This window comes from Gambusia affinis, linkage group LG04 (assembly GCF_019740435.1).
Source record: "Gambusia affinis linkage group LG04, SWU_Gaff_1.0, whole genome shotgun sequence".
NCBI classification, from domain to species: domain Eukaryota; kingdom Metazoa; phylum Chordata; class Actinopteri; order Cyprinodontiformes; family Poeciliidae; genus Gambusia; species Gambusia affinis.
The window spans coordinates 537,400-552,290 of record NC_057871.1 but is presented as its reverse complement, the minus strand read 5'-3'; the positions used below and the strand labels follow the sequence as shown (position 1 = coordinate 552,290).

Genomic DNA, 14,891 nt, shown 5'->3' with positions numbered 1-14,891 from the left:
GCACACATTTAGTTAACTTTATTTGTCAGTTCTTTGTATTTTTTGTTAAAGACAACCATTTAATTTCTTCCTTTTGAGTTATTAGTTTCCTTTGGACCTGCCCCTGGAAATTACAGATGAGCTCCAACTGACTGAGGTCCACGGATGTCAAACTCCCTCAGCGGGCCGGTCCATTTGTTCACCAGGGGAAGGGGATATTTGGTTTATAGTTTATTTTGACCATTTATTTAATGTTTCTTCTTTTTGAAAGTTAGTTTAAATTTGATATTTATTTAATTTAAAGATTTAATAATAATCTCAGTAATAGTTGTTAGGTTCTTGTGTGTTTAGTTACCCCCTTGTGTGTGTTAGCAGTGGTCTGATCAGCCACTATTTAAGTTTCCCTCATGTCTTGTTTGTTAGGTCAGTTTGTGCTTGAGTTTCTTTTGTTACCACTTGAGTTACATTTTGTTATGTTGACCTCAGTTTTGGGCCCAATTTGTCATTTTGAATTATTTTGGACATTTTTTGTAATAAATTAAGATTATTTTTGGAAATTATTTTACGTCTCCTTGGCTGGTTTATGCAAAACCCTCACACCTCTAAAGATCCATCATTGGATCCAGGTGCATTAAACCAGGAAGAGACTAAAACATGCAGGAGGCCCTCAGGGGCCACTGTGGGGACCCCTGGTTTAGGGCCTGCAGTTTCAGAGACAAAGAAGACGTCAAAGCAGTGACTCGTTTCCACCATGATGCCGCCACCTTCTGCTTTCATAAACTCTGCTGGGATGTTTTTATGTAACATTTCTCTAAAAACTGAAGAAATATGAAACACAAACAGAACCTGTCTCAGTGGGTCCTGGAGGCCCGGTTCTGGTTTCATGGACCTGGATCCAGTGATGGATCAATGGAGGCCTGAGAAGAACATCGACCTGCTGAGGAGGACGCCGGGCCTCCAGAACCTGCTGTGGCACCATTGGACTGTCGGGGGATAGATCCACCTCATCTGATCAATAATCTGATCAATAATCTGATCAATAATCTGATCAATTGCTTTGGGATGAGCAGCTGGAAGCAGAGTCAGAACCGGACCAAACCGGCCTCCTCCTTCCCAGTCCGATCAAACAGGAAGTAGAAACATCAGCCATTTATCATCATCATCACCATCATCATCACCATCATCATCATCACCATCATCATCATCACCATCACCATCATCATCATCACCATCATCATCATCATCATCACCATCATCATCATCATCATCATCATCATCATCATCACCATCATCATCATCACCATCATCATCATCATCATCACCATCATCATCATCATCATCATCATCATCATCACAGGTGATCTCAACATGCTGCTCACCTGTGTGGATCTCACTCTCCTCCTATTTCCTGTTTCTATGTCAGCAGCTCAGTTTCCTTTAATGTGAAAAAATAAAATTTTACAATTACATTGTTTGCATTAATTAATAAATTAATTAAAATCACGTGATAACCCATTAGAATCACGGCAGATGATTTTGGCTGAATCAGCCATTCAGAGGAGACTCATAATTTTTGCGTTATTGCTTTAGATTTTGTGCTTTTGTGTTGAATAAAGTGTTTATTGATTGCTGAAAAAAAATCCCAGCTTTTTCTTGTGCATCTTCTGCTGTTTAGGTTGAGCCTCTTATTGTGAAGGTCCAGCCCGGAAATGTGGAAAACGCAGGAAGCTTTACGGTCCGTCCATCTGACAGCTGGTTCAGGCTGTTCGGTTCTCCTCGCAGCTCCTTCATGGACTGAGGAGTCCCTGCAGCAGCGGGTGTCAGAGCAGAGCCGAGCCGAACCGAACCGGACCGGACCGAACCAGCCTCCTCCTCCTCAATCCGGCCATGGATGAGCAGGCCGGCCCCGGTGTGTTCCTCAGCGGCGGCGGTTCGGGTCCCGGCGGCACCGGGAGCGCCCGAGCCCCGCCGCCCGCGGACGGAGCCGCGGCCCGGTCTCACTACAGCGTCCCGGGGATCCTCCACTTCCTGCAGCACGAGTGGGCCCGGTTCGAGGTGGAGCGGGCCCAGTGGGAGGTGGAGCGGGCCGAGCTCCAGGTGAGACCCGGTTCGGCTCGGCTCGGTTCGGATGCAAAATGACCTAGCGGCGCTTGTTGTGTTGGTTGTTCCGCGTGTTTGTCGGGAACAGGTGGACCTGCGTGGTTACGTCACATTTTTTACCTGGGGGACAAAACGCGTTAAAAACAACAGGAACTAGGGGCTTCCATTGTCGGACACATTCTGCTTCCAAACATCGGACTCGGAGCACTCCTGCCGGTGTCCGATAAAGGACGCACGGTCGTTGTTTGCGGGGATTCCCCGCACTGTCCGCCCCGCACAGGCTGCGTTGACCGGTTCGGGTCGGTAACGCAGCTTTTACTGACATCATCATTTATTAATAAAACAGCAGGAATATTAGAGAGATGAAGATGGACAGGATGTGTCCTGACAGCCTGTGATGATGAAGGTCCAGTTAGGCTCCGGTTCTGCTGGTTCAGCATCTGGTGTTGGACCAATGGAAGAAAAATGTTTCTGGTTTTCAACATTTCAATTGACTGAACTCTGAAAAGTGTGGAGTGTTTGTGTTTAACCTTGAACAGAGTCCAGATGTTCTGGTTCTGTCCTCACAGAACATCCAGCTTCCTGGAGACACTAGAGCCCAAAGAGAACCATCAGAACCAGTCAGAACTACAGATTTTATTTGTAAAAAACTATTTTAAACCGGAGGTGTCCAAAGTGTGGCGCGGGAGCCATCTGGTGAAGAAGGAAGTTGCTCTCAGTGTCTTCAGAGGTTTTTGTGTGGTTTCCTTCAGTGGTTGTTGGTGCAGCGCCCCCACAGGCCAGGAGGGGAACAGGTTGGTTTGACTCAGAACCACAGCAGCTGCAGGTGGAGCAGATGTTCTGGTTCCAATAGAACCGGGTTGATTGGACTGTTAGCAGACAGGTTCTGAGTCAGGTCTGAATCGGGTCCAAGTGCTGCTGGATTTTCTGCATCAAACATCACAAACAGAGAAACTTCCTCTGAACATTTAACATGGCAGCTTTTAACACCTCATCAGATCGGATCGGTCCTGTAGAAAGAGACCCGACGTGTCAAAGGGTCAAAGGTGGGTCAGCTGGTCTGGTTTCCCAGGAGGCTTTAAGGTCGCGACTCCCACAGGTATGAGGCTTATTCGGTGGAGACAGACTCACATTTAGACTACTGGTTTCAGCTCATTTCATCTGGTTTTGGTCTTCAAATTTTCTCAGATTGTGTTTAGAGGAAGTTCTGTCTTGTGAAACTGTAACATGTTTGTTCCTGCCTCGGCTCCGGAGTGAAACTGGAATGTGTTTGTGTCTCCATGCTTTCTATAGGCACAAATCGCCTTCCTACAGGGGGAGCGGCGAGGGCAGGAGAACCTGAAGAAGGACCTGGTGAGGCGCATCAAGATGCTGGAGTACGCCTTGAAGCAGGAGAGGTGAGGCTGCTCTCTGATTGGTGGAAAAACTGGTCCTAAAACCAACTACAGATACATTTTAAGTTGATAAAGTTTAAGTTGAATGTATCTCCATCACTAATGGTCAGCTCAGAGCCGAGTCAGTTTCTTGAAGACGTTGTTGGGACCAGACAAAAAGAACCAGACTGGTTCAGCTCTGATTGGTCCCAAACCTCCCAGTTTGTTTATAAATGAATGGTTACTGGTGGAGTATCACAGGGCTGTGTGATTTTTCTGATTCTCTTTACTATTTAATTCTTCCAATCAGACAATATTCACTGTTATGCTGATGATATTCAGCTCTATGTATCCAAAATTCCTGATGAACCAATTCGTTAAAACCTGGATTAGTCTAGATTCCTTCATTTAAATTCTGATTCGTCAGAAGTTGTTGTTTTTGAACCAGAACTTCTGAAAATGCTCAGTCAGTTATCTGATCTGGAATTAAATTGCTTTTATATAATATTTTTATGACATGTTTACTGTTCCACAGAGCCAAATACCATAAACTGAAATATGGAACGGAACTGAACCAGGGAGAGATCAGAGCTCCGAGTTACGACTCGGGTAAGGAGGGATGAAGGAGGCATATATGGATGGATGGATGAATGAATGGATGGATGATGGATGTTGGTCTGGCTGTTTCTTTCTCAGATGAAGGCAATGAAAGTGAAGCTACCAGTCCTGCCAACAGCAGCCATCAGCTGAGCTGGAAACAGGGACGGCAGCTGCTCCGACAGTGAGTACACACACACACACACACACACACACACACACACACACACACACACACACACACACACACACACACACACACATACATGTACTTCCATACAAACTGACGACTTTGAGTCTTCCATTCATTTCAGTGGCTGCACTCATGCCAAAGCCAGATATTTTCCCAGACCAGTACTAGTTACACCAAACCTGAACCAGAACTTAGTAATTCACATCTCACCTCCGATCCAACCAGTACTAACCCTAACCCCTAACCGTAACCCTAACCAGGAAAATGTCCTCACTTCCAGAGATGACCTCAAACTGTGGGTTGAAGTGGTGAAAGTGGTCCTCAGTATGTACTTATACAAGTACACACTCACACACACACACACACACACACACACACACACACACACACACGGTGTGATGTGTGTGAACCCATCAGGTCTTCTTACTACAGATCAACTCTCTTAATGGAAACCAGCAGCACTGGTCCACTGGGACCAGTTTGAGTTCCTGACTGCTGATGGTTCTGGAAGATCGGACCACAGATCCAGTTCTGACCTAAAGGTGGGAAATCTAGAGGATAGATCTGTTTGTGTGCTTAGTTCACTGTACTTAAAAAGGCTGGGATATCTCAGCTTCGTCTCCCATCTGGTGATGACGAGCGTTCCCATCTGAACTACCAGGCTGCCGCCCCGGTCTGGGAACGCCGCCCCACTCTGGGAACGCCGCCCCGCTCCGGGAGCACCGCCCCTGCTCCAGGAACGCCGCCCCACTCTGCGGTTTTGTCCGGCAGCGTCTGGGAACGCTGAATGGAGGATTGTGTGTTGGTGCAACGGGAGCAGCTGGTACGGGGGGAGGGCTGCAGGCTGTTCAGGAACGTCGCTCCGCATCGGACCGAGCCGCTCCGCTGGCTGACAGAACCAACCTGGACCGATCCGATGTCGCTCAGCAGGAATTAGGACTCTACGTAAACTATCTGCTGGTTCTGATCGGGTTCTGAATGTTGGGAATATTTGACACTGATTTCCTCAGGAGAGAGTGCTGCTGCAGGTTCAGCATTCCCTCTGGATCACAACGTCTGGGTCCAAAGGATCAGATCAAAACCAGGGACAGATCAGAACCATCTGGGTCCAGATGCCTTCACTGTCCGATCTCTGAGACAGAAAACGGATCGACTTCAGGATCGGATCGTTCGACTCGCTGCCAGGGAATTTCTGGAACAAAAGCAAGACTTGAGGAAGAGGACGGGTCCGGAGTTCTGAATAGAACCTTCGTTCAGGTTTGGACTGATCAGGCAGAACATTATGACCAGTAAGAGGCCGCAGACCAGTCAGGGAGCTTACACTGGTCATACTGGGAACTTCCCGCAGAACTCTTTTCTGGTCCGGTCTAACGCCCAGCCCGTTTCCCCAGGTACCTCCAGGAGGTCGGATACACCGACACCATCCTGGACGTAAAGTCCCAGAGGGTTCGGGTTCTGCTGGGCCTGTCCGGAGAACCTGGAGACGGCCCGCCGGACCTGAGAACCGGGCCCATGGTGAACGGAACCGAGCCGTCCTCGTTGAAGGACAGCGGCATGGTCAGGTAAGAATCGAGACAGAACCCAAAATACCCAGAACCTTCAGAGCCCCGATAAACCGGGTCTCTGTGCTAACCGGGTCGCCGGTTCCTCCAGTAAACCGGACCTGTCGGACCCGGCTACTGTCCTGGAGGCGTTCAGGTTCATTGAGAGCGCCGCTGCCGAGTTCAGCGACGAAGACGAGGAAGAGGACAGCGAGTCCAAAGACAGAACCGTTCTGGACCTGGCTGCCGTAAGTCCAATCTGTCCTTGTTGGGTCTGTGAGCAGAGCCGGGTTCCTGTGACCCAGACCCGGGTTCTGATGGTTCCAGATGGTGAGGAAGAAGCCGCCGTCGTCCAGCGCCTCTGACCTCAGCGACGACCCCGACACCGAGGAGGCCCTGAAGGGCTTCGACTTCCTGGCCAGTCCGGACGAGCTGGACGGGTCGGATCCGAGGAGAGGGGAGGACTGGGGTGAGCCGGGTCCGGTCCAGAAGAACCTCATCAGATTCTGATCTGACATACAGCAGTAAACCGGGTCGGTTCTGGATGTAAAGCAGTTTGTTTTCCAGAAGCTACAGCTCAGCCGGTTTTCTTCAGAACCTCCTGATCCGACTCTGACCCGTGTTCTGGTACTTTAGCAGAACATCTCTCTTTCCCTCTGGTTGCTTAGCAACCCATGATGGAGGGCTCTCCCACGCAGCCAATGATTCAACACCTCAGTGTGACTCAGAGCTGCTTTCACACGCAGCCAGAACCGCTCAGAACTCAGAAACGGGCCCAAACTGGCCAGATCCGGGCAGAACCCAAACCGGATCCAGGTTCTGGTCTGGTTCTGTTTTCAGCTCACTGTTGAACTTCAGCTGTCGATCAGAACCGGCCCGGTTTACTCCCCAATTAGCTGGAAGGAGAATCAGCTGAAATGCTGCTCAGCTGCTCCCCCTGCAGCTCAGATGAAGGAACTGCAGCATTTTACACTTTATTCATGCTTTTATTTTCTTAAACATTTTGATTTCACTTCCTTTTCTTCTGATTCTTCTTCTCTGTCTGAACTATTATTATATTTACAGAAATATGATCAGCTCCAGACTGTAACCATCTTGTTCCCGTTCTGTTGGACCTTCTGTAATGTTCTGGTTCTGATGGTTCTGACCCACAGAGAAGGAGGAACCGGCGGCTCTGGGAGAACTGGGCTGGGACGTGGACCAGAGCCTGATCGCCCAGCTGAAGGAGCAGTACAGGAAGGAGAGGAAGGGGAAGAAAGGAGTGAAGAGTGAGTCCTGATCCGGCTGCTTTCCCTCAGGCTCCGTTCCAGGTTTTCCAACCTGCTGGACTGATTTTCTGGAGGAGGAATTTCTATGTTGATTTTTCTTGTCATCTTTTTCCTCCCTTACTCTGTTAAACAGCACCTCCTACCACATGTGAAAATAAATACAGTTTATTTCACAGTTCAATCTGATTAAAACTGAAAATCCGGGCGTGTTGTGGTGGCGTAGAGGGTGGCGCGACCCGTGTTTGGAGGCCTTGAGTCCTCAACGCGGGTTCGAGTCCCGGACCCGACGACATGTCTTCCCCCTCTTTTCCCCTCCTTTCCTGTCAGCCTGCTGCCATATAAGGGACACTAGAGCCCAGAAAAAGACCCCTGAAAATTCAACGTGGTTGTTATCAATTTATATCAAAAACAATTGGTAAATAAGAGTAAAAGAAAAAATAAGTTTTTGGGGGGAATAGAATTATTGGGAAATTATTATTATCCAGAATTATTACCCAACCAAGTTTAAAAAAACACAACCCTGCTCCATAACACATTTAGATGTGCTGTTTATGTTTATGTTCTCTACTATCTGTTTTATTATGACCCTGTATGTTTCTTTGTTTTAAATTAAGTTATTGAGGAAAAAAAGAAAAAGTGGGGAGAGGAAATGGAACTGCTGTGTAAACGGACTTCAAAATAAGAGCAGGACCATCTCTGACAAACTGTTGGTCATTTTTCACCTCAGGGCTGCTGAATCTGTTTTTACCTTCAAAAAAGCTGCTGCCTCATAATTTTCACACCTCGGAGGTGTTGACCTCTTTAGGCCACGCCCCCTGGAGACACAGCCTGCCTGATGATGTCTGGTTCGTTGCTTCCTCCTCTCCTCTTCCTCAGGGCCGAACCGCTCCAAGCTGCAGGACATGCTGGCTAACCTGCGGGACACCGAGGAACCCCCGCCCCTGCCGCCAGCCGTGTCGCCTCCGTCCCGCCCCAGCGTTTCCAGACTGAGCGAACAGGAAGTGGGCCAGCCTGATGACGGTAAGCTCCGCCCCCTCTACTGTGCTGGTGCGCCACAGAACGACTACATTCCTGCTGTTGGTCCCTGTAGAGCCGATGGCGTTCCTGCCGACCGGAGGAAAGTCCTTCATCCTGGGCAGAGTTGACGAGGCTGTCTCCAACGAGCTGGCGCTGGGAGAACTGGGAGAACTGGGAGAACTGGGAGAACTGGCCCAGCTGACGGTTGCCAACGAGGCGGAGAGTCTGGGATACGACGTGAGTCCAGAGACATGTTCCTGTTGGATGGTTGGATGACTAGTTGGATGACCGGTTGGATGATCATCTTGTGTCTCCCCAGATGGCCTCGAAGTCTGAGGCTCTGCGGAAAACGTGGAACCCGAAGTTCGCCCTGCGGAGCCACTTTGACTCGGTGCGCGGCCTGGCCTTCCACCCGGTGGAGCCGGTTCTGGTCACGGCGTCCGACGACCACACCCTGAAGCTCTGGAACCTGCAGAAGACGGCGCCCGCCAAGAAGTGAGGCGCCACGCCTGCCGCGGTGTTAGCTGCACTTTACCTGACCCCAGATCCAGGCAGCTGCCTCGTGATGTGTTCGCTGCTCCAACAAAGTGGGAGTTTTCGGTTCTGATGCATTTGAACAATGCAGAATTTTTCATTTTATTTTTGAATTTGTAACTGATGTATTTCTCAGTCTGGCCTGAGGGGGGCAGTGTTTCCTGATGGAGCTGCTTTAAAGTGCTGAAGATGACGAGAGGCGGAGGAGGTTCAGAGCCAGTTTGAGACGCTGGGAGCTATGGGAAGCGCTTCAGTTGGACTGGTTTTCATCTGAACTTCCTGTTCTGTTCCTCCAGGTGTGCAGCGTTAGATGTGGAGCCCATCTACACCTTCAGAGCTCACAGGTGAGCCGCGCCGACCCATGACCCCTGACCCCATAAACACGTTTCCCAGTTCAGCAGGTTTGGTTCCAGTTGATCCAGTCCTGGCTTTCCTGCCTGCTTCCTAAAGACGACTGAATTACACCCTGCAGCCTGAAATCCGCTCCACGTTTTCCTACAAACGTTCCTGTTTTTATTACCATAAAATATATCAGATCTGCATTTCCACACATGATTGGTTCAAATCAGATCGGGTCAGAACCCATTAGAACCTGGACCAGATCAGAACCTGGACTTGGTTTTGGCCAGGTCAGAACCGGTCCTAACGGTACCGTCTCTGTATGCAGCGGCGCCGTCCTCAGCATCACCCTGAGCTCCAGCGGCGCCCAGTGCTTCAGCGGTGGGTCGGACGGAACCATCCAGAGCTGGAACACGCCCAGCCCAAACATCGACCCGTACGACTCCTACGGTACGGCGCCGCTGGCCCGGCCCGGCTCGGCAGAGCCCTCCTCTAACAATGGCTTGTCTGTGTCCGGCTACAGAGGCCTCCGTCCTGCGGGGGGCGCTGCGCGGCCACTCGGACGCCGTGTGGCGCCTGGTCTACAGCTCGCCTCACCACCGCCTGCTGTCCGCCTCGGCTGATGGGACGGTCCGGCTCTGGAACGCCGCCGACGTTTCTCCGGCGCTGGCCGTGTTCAACGGCGACGGAGGTGAGGACCCACATCCATGCATGTGGCGGGCCGGTTCTGGCTTGTGAGCCTTGGGTTCGACAGCAGCGCCAGTCGGTGTGGTTCTGTTAGAGAAGTTCTGCTGATGACCCGGTCAGGTGCAGGCTGCAGACCCTGTGTTGTGGTTCTGTTGCAGATCTGGGGGTCGCGACCTCTGTGGACCTGGTGAGCAGCGACCCGGCCTACATGGTGACGTCGTTCGACTCGGGTCACATCGGACTCTTCAACATGGAGACGCAGCAGCTGGTTCTGAAGTTCGACTCCGCCGGGCCTGCAGGTAGGACGGGCTGGGGGGAAAACCCGTTACGGATCTGGACGATTTCAGGGTGGAGCTGGAGCAGCTGAGCTCCAGATTATTGTTCCAAATAGAAGGAACAGCGCCACCCTGCTGTGCTGCTCTGTATTACATTATTCTGTATGAAGCTTCCAACTATCGACTGTAAAGTTCTTGATTTTATTCATAATAAAACTACAAATCCCAGCAGGAGCAGCTTCCACAGTTACTCTGGCTTATTTATCCTGTCATAAAAGAAGGAAATGGTCATATTCTCAGCATGTCATTCATTCATTCATTCATTCATTCATTCATAAATGTCAGTTTCAAACTAAATACTTAATTAGCAGACCAAATCTTTAGCTTCAAGCTAAATATTTAACCTGTGATTCCAGTTTTTGGCTAAATATGATGTAAACATTTAGCATGAAGCTAAATAATTAGCTGATCTGGTTCCATTAATGAATGAGTGAAATGAAATGGTGAAAATGTTTCTGTCAGGCTCAATAATCCAAACATGGCTGTTGGTTTCCGGCTCGCTGTACTCTGGTACCAGTCGGATCCAGATCCGATCCGGTCCTGCTCACCAGGGATTAGCGGATAGTTCTGTCTGGGTGGGATTGGTTCTGAATGGGTCCGGGTTCTTCATTGGGTCCATTTTCAGCCCATACGGTTCAGTTTCTGGGTCAGCTGGGTTCTGGTTCTGACCCGCTGGGTTTCTGTCTCCCCAGAGCCCCCCTGTAAGATCAACCGTGTCCTGAGCCACCCCACGCTGCCCATCACCGTCACCGCCCAGGAGGACCGCCACATCCAGTTCTTCGACAACAACACAGGTTGTAGCGCCGCCCTGCTGGTTCCGGCCGGATCGCCTGCGGTTCCGTCTCCTAACCGGTTTCTGTGTTCCTGAAGGTAAACCGATCCACTCCATGGTGGCGCACCTGGACGCGGTCACCTGCCTGTCTGTGGACCCGAACGGGCTCTACCTGATGTCAGGAAGTGAGTCTCCTGCGGCAACTCGGCCCGGAATCACACCGGAACATTTTCCCGACCCACTCAAAGCGATCCCTGCTCCGATTTTAGCGCTCCGTTTCGTGTTCCTCCGCCACATAAATCCCAGGAAACCAGGAAGTTCCTGGATCGCCATGAAATGTGGAAAACTATTACAACCTGAGCTGCAACTGATTATCTCAATAATCAATCATTCTGGCGATCAATGAGAAAAATTGGCTCTTTCTGCAGGTTGTTCAGTTAAAGCTGCACAAACTTTTAGAAGTTTTTAATATACATTTGTTGAAACTGTCACCAGTTTGACACAAATAGTCTGAAAAAGTTGATCTCCAGGAAACAACCAATCAGAGCCTGGAGGCGGGTCTTAGTGCTGTCGATCAGGATCTTGTGACGTTGCCTGTGGCCTTCCTCCTCTCATTAGCAGCCACTACATGAAGATGATTGACAGCAGTAAGCCCCTCCCCCCGGCTCTGATTGGTTGGTTTTGGTGCGTTTCCTCAGACAGCAGCTCAGGGAAAAGATGTGAAAGTTTGAACAAATACGTTAAAAACATTCTTTATAAAAGTTAAATATTGCAGCTTTAACAATTTAAACTTTTTAATAGAATAAATGCATTAAAATAAACAAACAATTCCTTTTAAAATAAGAAAATAAACATTTTATTGCAGCATTCCTTTAGTGAATCTTAACCAAACTACAGAATTTTACATTTAAGAAGTTTTCATCTTAAATGTAAAATATTCATATTTATTGTTCAGGTTTTGCTTCATTTCTGCTCTGAATCCTCCAGTTATCGATTAATCGGTGACTAAATGAATCAGGATTAATGGTTTGGGCGCTAGTGGCATCGTTTTCCCCGGACAGCAGCTCCTGTTTCCTGAGGAACCAAAATATTCCCAGGAATGTTCTGCGTCCTGATTGGCCGTCTCCCTGCAGGTCACGACTGCTCCGTCCGCCTGTGGAACATGGAGAGTAAGACCTGCATCCAGGAGTTCACCGCCCACCGCAAGAAGTTCGACGAGTCCATCCACGACGTGGCGTTCCACCCCACCAAGTGTTACATCGGCACCGCCGGCGCCGACGCGCTCGCCAAGGTCTTCGTATGACCCGGATCCGCAGGGGGCGCCGCCGTGCTGACCCGGGCGGACCTGGTTGGACCCGGCTGGACCGGGCCGGAGCCGGGCCGGCCGCGTCCCTTCCCGACGCTCTGAGGGAACCAGGAGGAACCGGAAGCAGCTTTTGCTCCGATTCCAGTGCGGCGTTCCGCTGCCGGGTTTTCTCTGTGTTTATGACGTGCCTTTTTCCTCAGAGCAGACGTTCCTTTAGCAGACGTTCCCAGCAGAACCCGGCCAGAACCATGAGCAGAACCCAACGGGTCCAGAGTCGGCCCGCCGGTCCGGTTCTGTCCCCTGCAGTTTTCCTTTAAAGGTTCATTCCAGTTTGCTTCAGGACTTTTCTCTACGTGAGTCATGTCAGTTCTCCTGGAGTTCTGGACCCGGTTCTGGCCCGGTTCCAGCCCGCCTGTCGGACTTGTTGCACTTCAGAGGAAATCCTGCGGCATCGCTCAGATTCTTATCGTTTCTATTGAGTCCTGCCCGGATCTGTGGATTTCCGGCTGAGCGGCCGGTTCGGTGTCGGATGTTCTGGTTCTGGTTGGTTCGGTTTGTTTTCTCCATTTGTTCCTGCTGGGATGTTTCTGGAGCCGCTCCTCTGGGAAGCAGCAGCTGCCCATCGGAGAGGAACGCCGGTGTAGACATGGGAGCAGGAAGTGTACAGTTTGTTCAGGGAATCTTCACGGATGTTTTCTTCTTCCTGATTGTGAACGAGCTGAAAGAAACGTTCAGCTCTCCGGGTTCCTGAGGAAACGTTCCTCAGTTTTATCAGTTTTAAGCTTCCAGAACATTTTTCCAAGCTGGATCAGCTGATTGTTCCTGAGGTGACAGGAGAGAAAAATCTGCAGCCGATTATCGGATCATATTCCCACCTGAATCCAATGCCAGGGGAACTTCTGGAAATCCGGTCCGGTTCTTCTCTGAGCCGATCGGTCCAGTTAGGAGATAAAAACCAGGAATCCTGCAGACAAGTCTGGACAAAACAGAAACATAAAAAGGGAACGTTTTATTTTTTATTACTGTGGAAACAGGAACCAGAGGTGTAAAACATGTGGCCCGGGGGCCATTTGTGACCCGCTGGACTGACCAGCTGGGAAATGTTTAATTAGGATGGAAACTATGTCTAAAGTTATTAAAATCATCTTCCAGTCATCAAATCGACCTGCTAGCCTCCACTCTGAACCCCGATCTGATTTAATCTTGTGGATTAAACTTTGCTAAACACGTGAGCGTTTCCAAGGTAACAGTGACCAAACAGCTGCTCTTCCTGCTGGAAACAGATTTCAAAATTTTATTATTTCAGTGGATTGAGGGAACATCTATCTATCTATCTATCTAGTCATGGCTATGTTGTGTTTGGTCAGATGAACAAGCAACTGTTAGCGATCAGCAGCTATTAGCGATTATTAGCTCTGCTAGTGGATGTTGAATGCACTGCGGAGCAGAAAGCTGATGTTGTTGTTTCTCCCTCCATCCAGTGGGTGGTGCAGGTTGCTACAATCGATAGTACCCACACAGGCTCACCCACTAAAAGGAAACAAACACACCCAGTACAACACTTTCATTCTATTGGCTCAGAGGTTGCCAGGCGACTGTGCCAAATGGTGTTTTCATAAGCGAGCAGAGGCCAAGTGTGAGCGCGAGGAGACGTTTAGAGTACAAGCGTTACAAATTTTGAGAAGAAAGACACAAAGTCCTGCTTTCAAAAGGAAAATGTGCTCTTGAACTATGGCAAGAAAATGTCCCCATATATCATCATTTTCACACATTTTCAGACGTTTGCCACACCTGGCTCCTTCTGCTGCAGGATTATGACGCATGTGTCACGTCGATGACATAAAAGTCAGATAATAAAAGTCGACATGATGGTTCAGGCTGCAGACGCTGTGAAAACCATCAGATACGATTCAGATCAGAACCTGTTGAGACTGATGTGGGTCGCATCACTAAAGGTCAAAGGTCCTCCACATTAGACCTAGCATTTTGTCACTGGAGCGTCCTTAAGGCCAAACATGCTTCATGAATAACTTTTATCTTTCCCACATAAACCTCTGAGAAAATTCTTCAAATTTTAGAAATTTAAAGAATTTTCCCAAAATGACGTCAGTAAGGGTGTCAGGACTCCTGATCCATCACATGGTTCTGGACGGGCTGCTGCTCCACAGGAAGTGATGTTAGAACCGGGATATTCTGAAAGGTCCAAATTAAGACGTGACGTCCCAGAACACAGAACTGTTTTTAGATCAACCTTCTTTGCCACATTTTGTGGCAGAAGGAGGAAGAATCTCCAGATTCCAGGACGGAGTGGGAATCCTGCAGGAATCCTAAACTTTGATTTGGATAAATGTGGTTCTGGATGCTGAGCGGGACGAGGATGTGACGGAATATTTTCAGGAAAAACTGGGATTTCTTCCCGTTTCCCAGCTGTGATCTGTTCCTCCTCCAGGCGGGTCGCTCTGGAACGTGATTCCTGGTCCGGTTCAGTCCGGTCCAGTCCATTATGGGTTCAAGAGTCAGGAGATCAGTTGGACCTTCAGGAACCAAATAAAACCTCAGGAACATTCAGCTGACCCAGATTCTCAGGCCAAGAACCAAACTTCAGACCCGGTTCTGGTTCTGGTTCTGGCTATAAATCCTCCTCCTCCTTCTTCTTCTTCTTTGGTTTGTACAGGTGACCCGCTGTGGCCGTGCTGCTGCTTTTTTCCCCTCATGTACCACTAACAATAAAGGAGATGTTTAATGTCAGAAATTCTGGTTCCGGATGTTTTGACAGTCGGATCAGGAAGCAGAAGAGTTTCCAACCAAACTCATTTTAATTTAATAATAATGCCACTGCTTTTCATGTCA

General features: G+C 49.3%; 1 protein-coding gene across 1 annotated transcript; it reads left to right on the top strand.

The window, feature by feature from the left end:
* The first annotated feature begins 1,692 nt into the window (after positions 1 to 1,692).
* On the top strand, positions 1,693 to 14,788 carry LOC122828929 (striatin-like). Its single transcript, XM_044112996.1, has 18 exons — positions 1,693 to 2,076; positions 3,373 to 3,476; positions 3,988 to 4,061; positions 4,149 to 4,233; positions 5,634 to 5,804; positions 5,896 to 6,031; positions 6,111 to 6,252; positions 6,938 to 7,051; positions 7,928 to 8,071; positions 8,142 to 8,305; positions 8,388 to 8,563; positions 8,899 to 8,946; positions 9,270 to 9,391; positions 9,465 to 9,632; positions 9,787 to 9,927; positions 10,656 to 10,757; positions 10,834 to 10,920; positions 11,869 to 14,788. The coding sequence occupies exons 1-18, from the start codon at positions 1,867 to 1,869 to the stop codon at positions 12,036 to 12,038; spliced, it is 2,358 nt and encodes a 785-aa protein (XP_043968931.1). The 5' UTR covers positions 1,693 to 1,866; the 3' UTR covers positions 12,039 to 14,788.
* Positions 14,789 to 14,891: the final 103 nt, after the last annotated feature.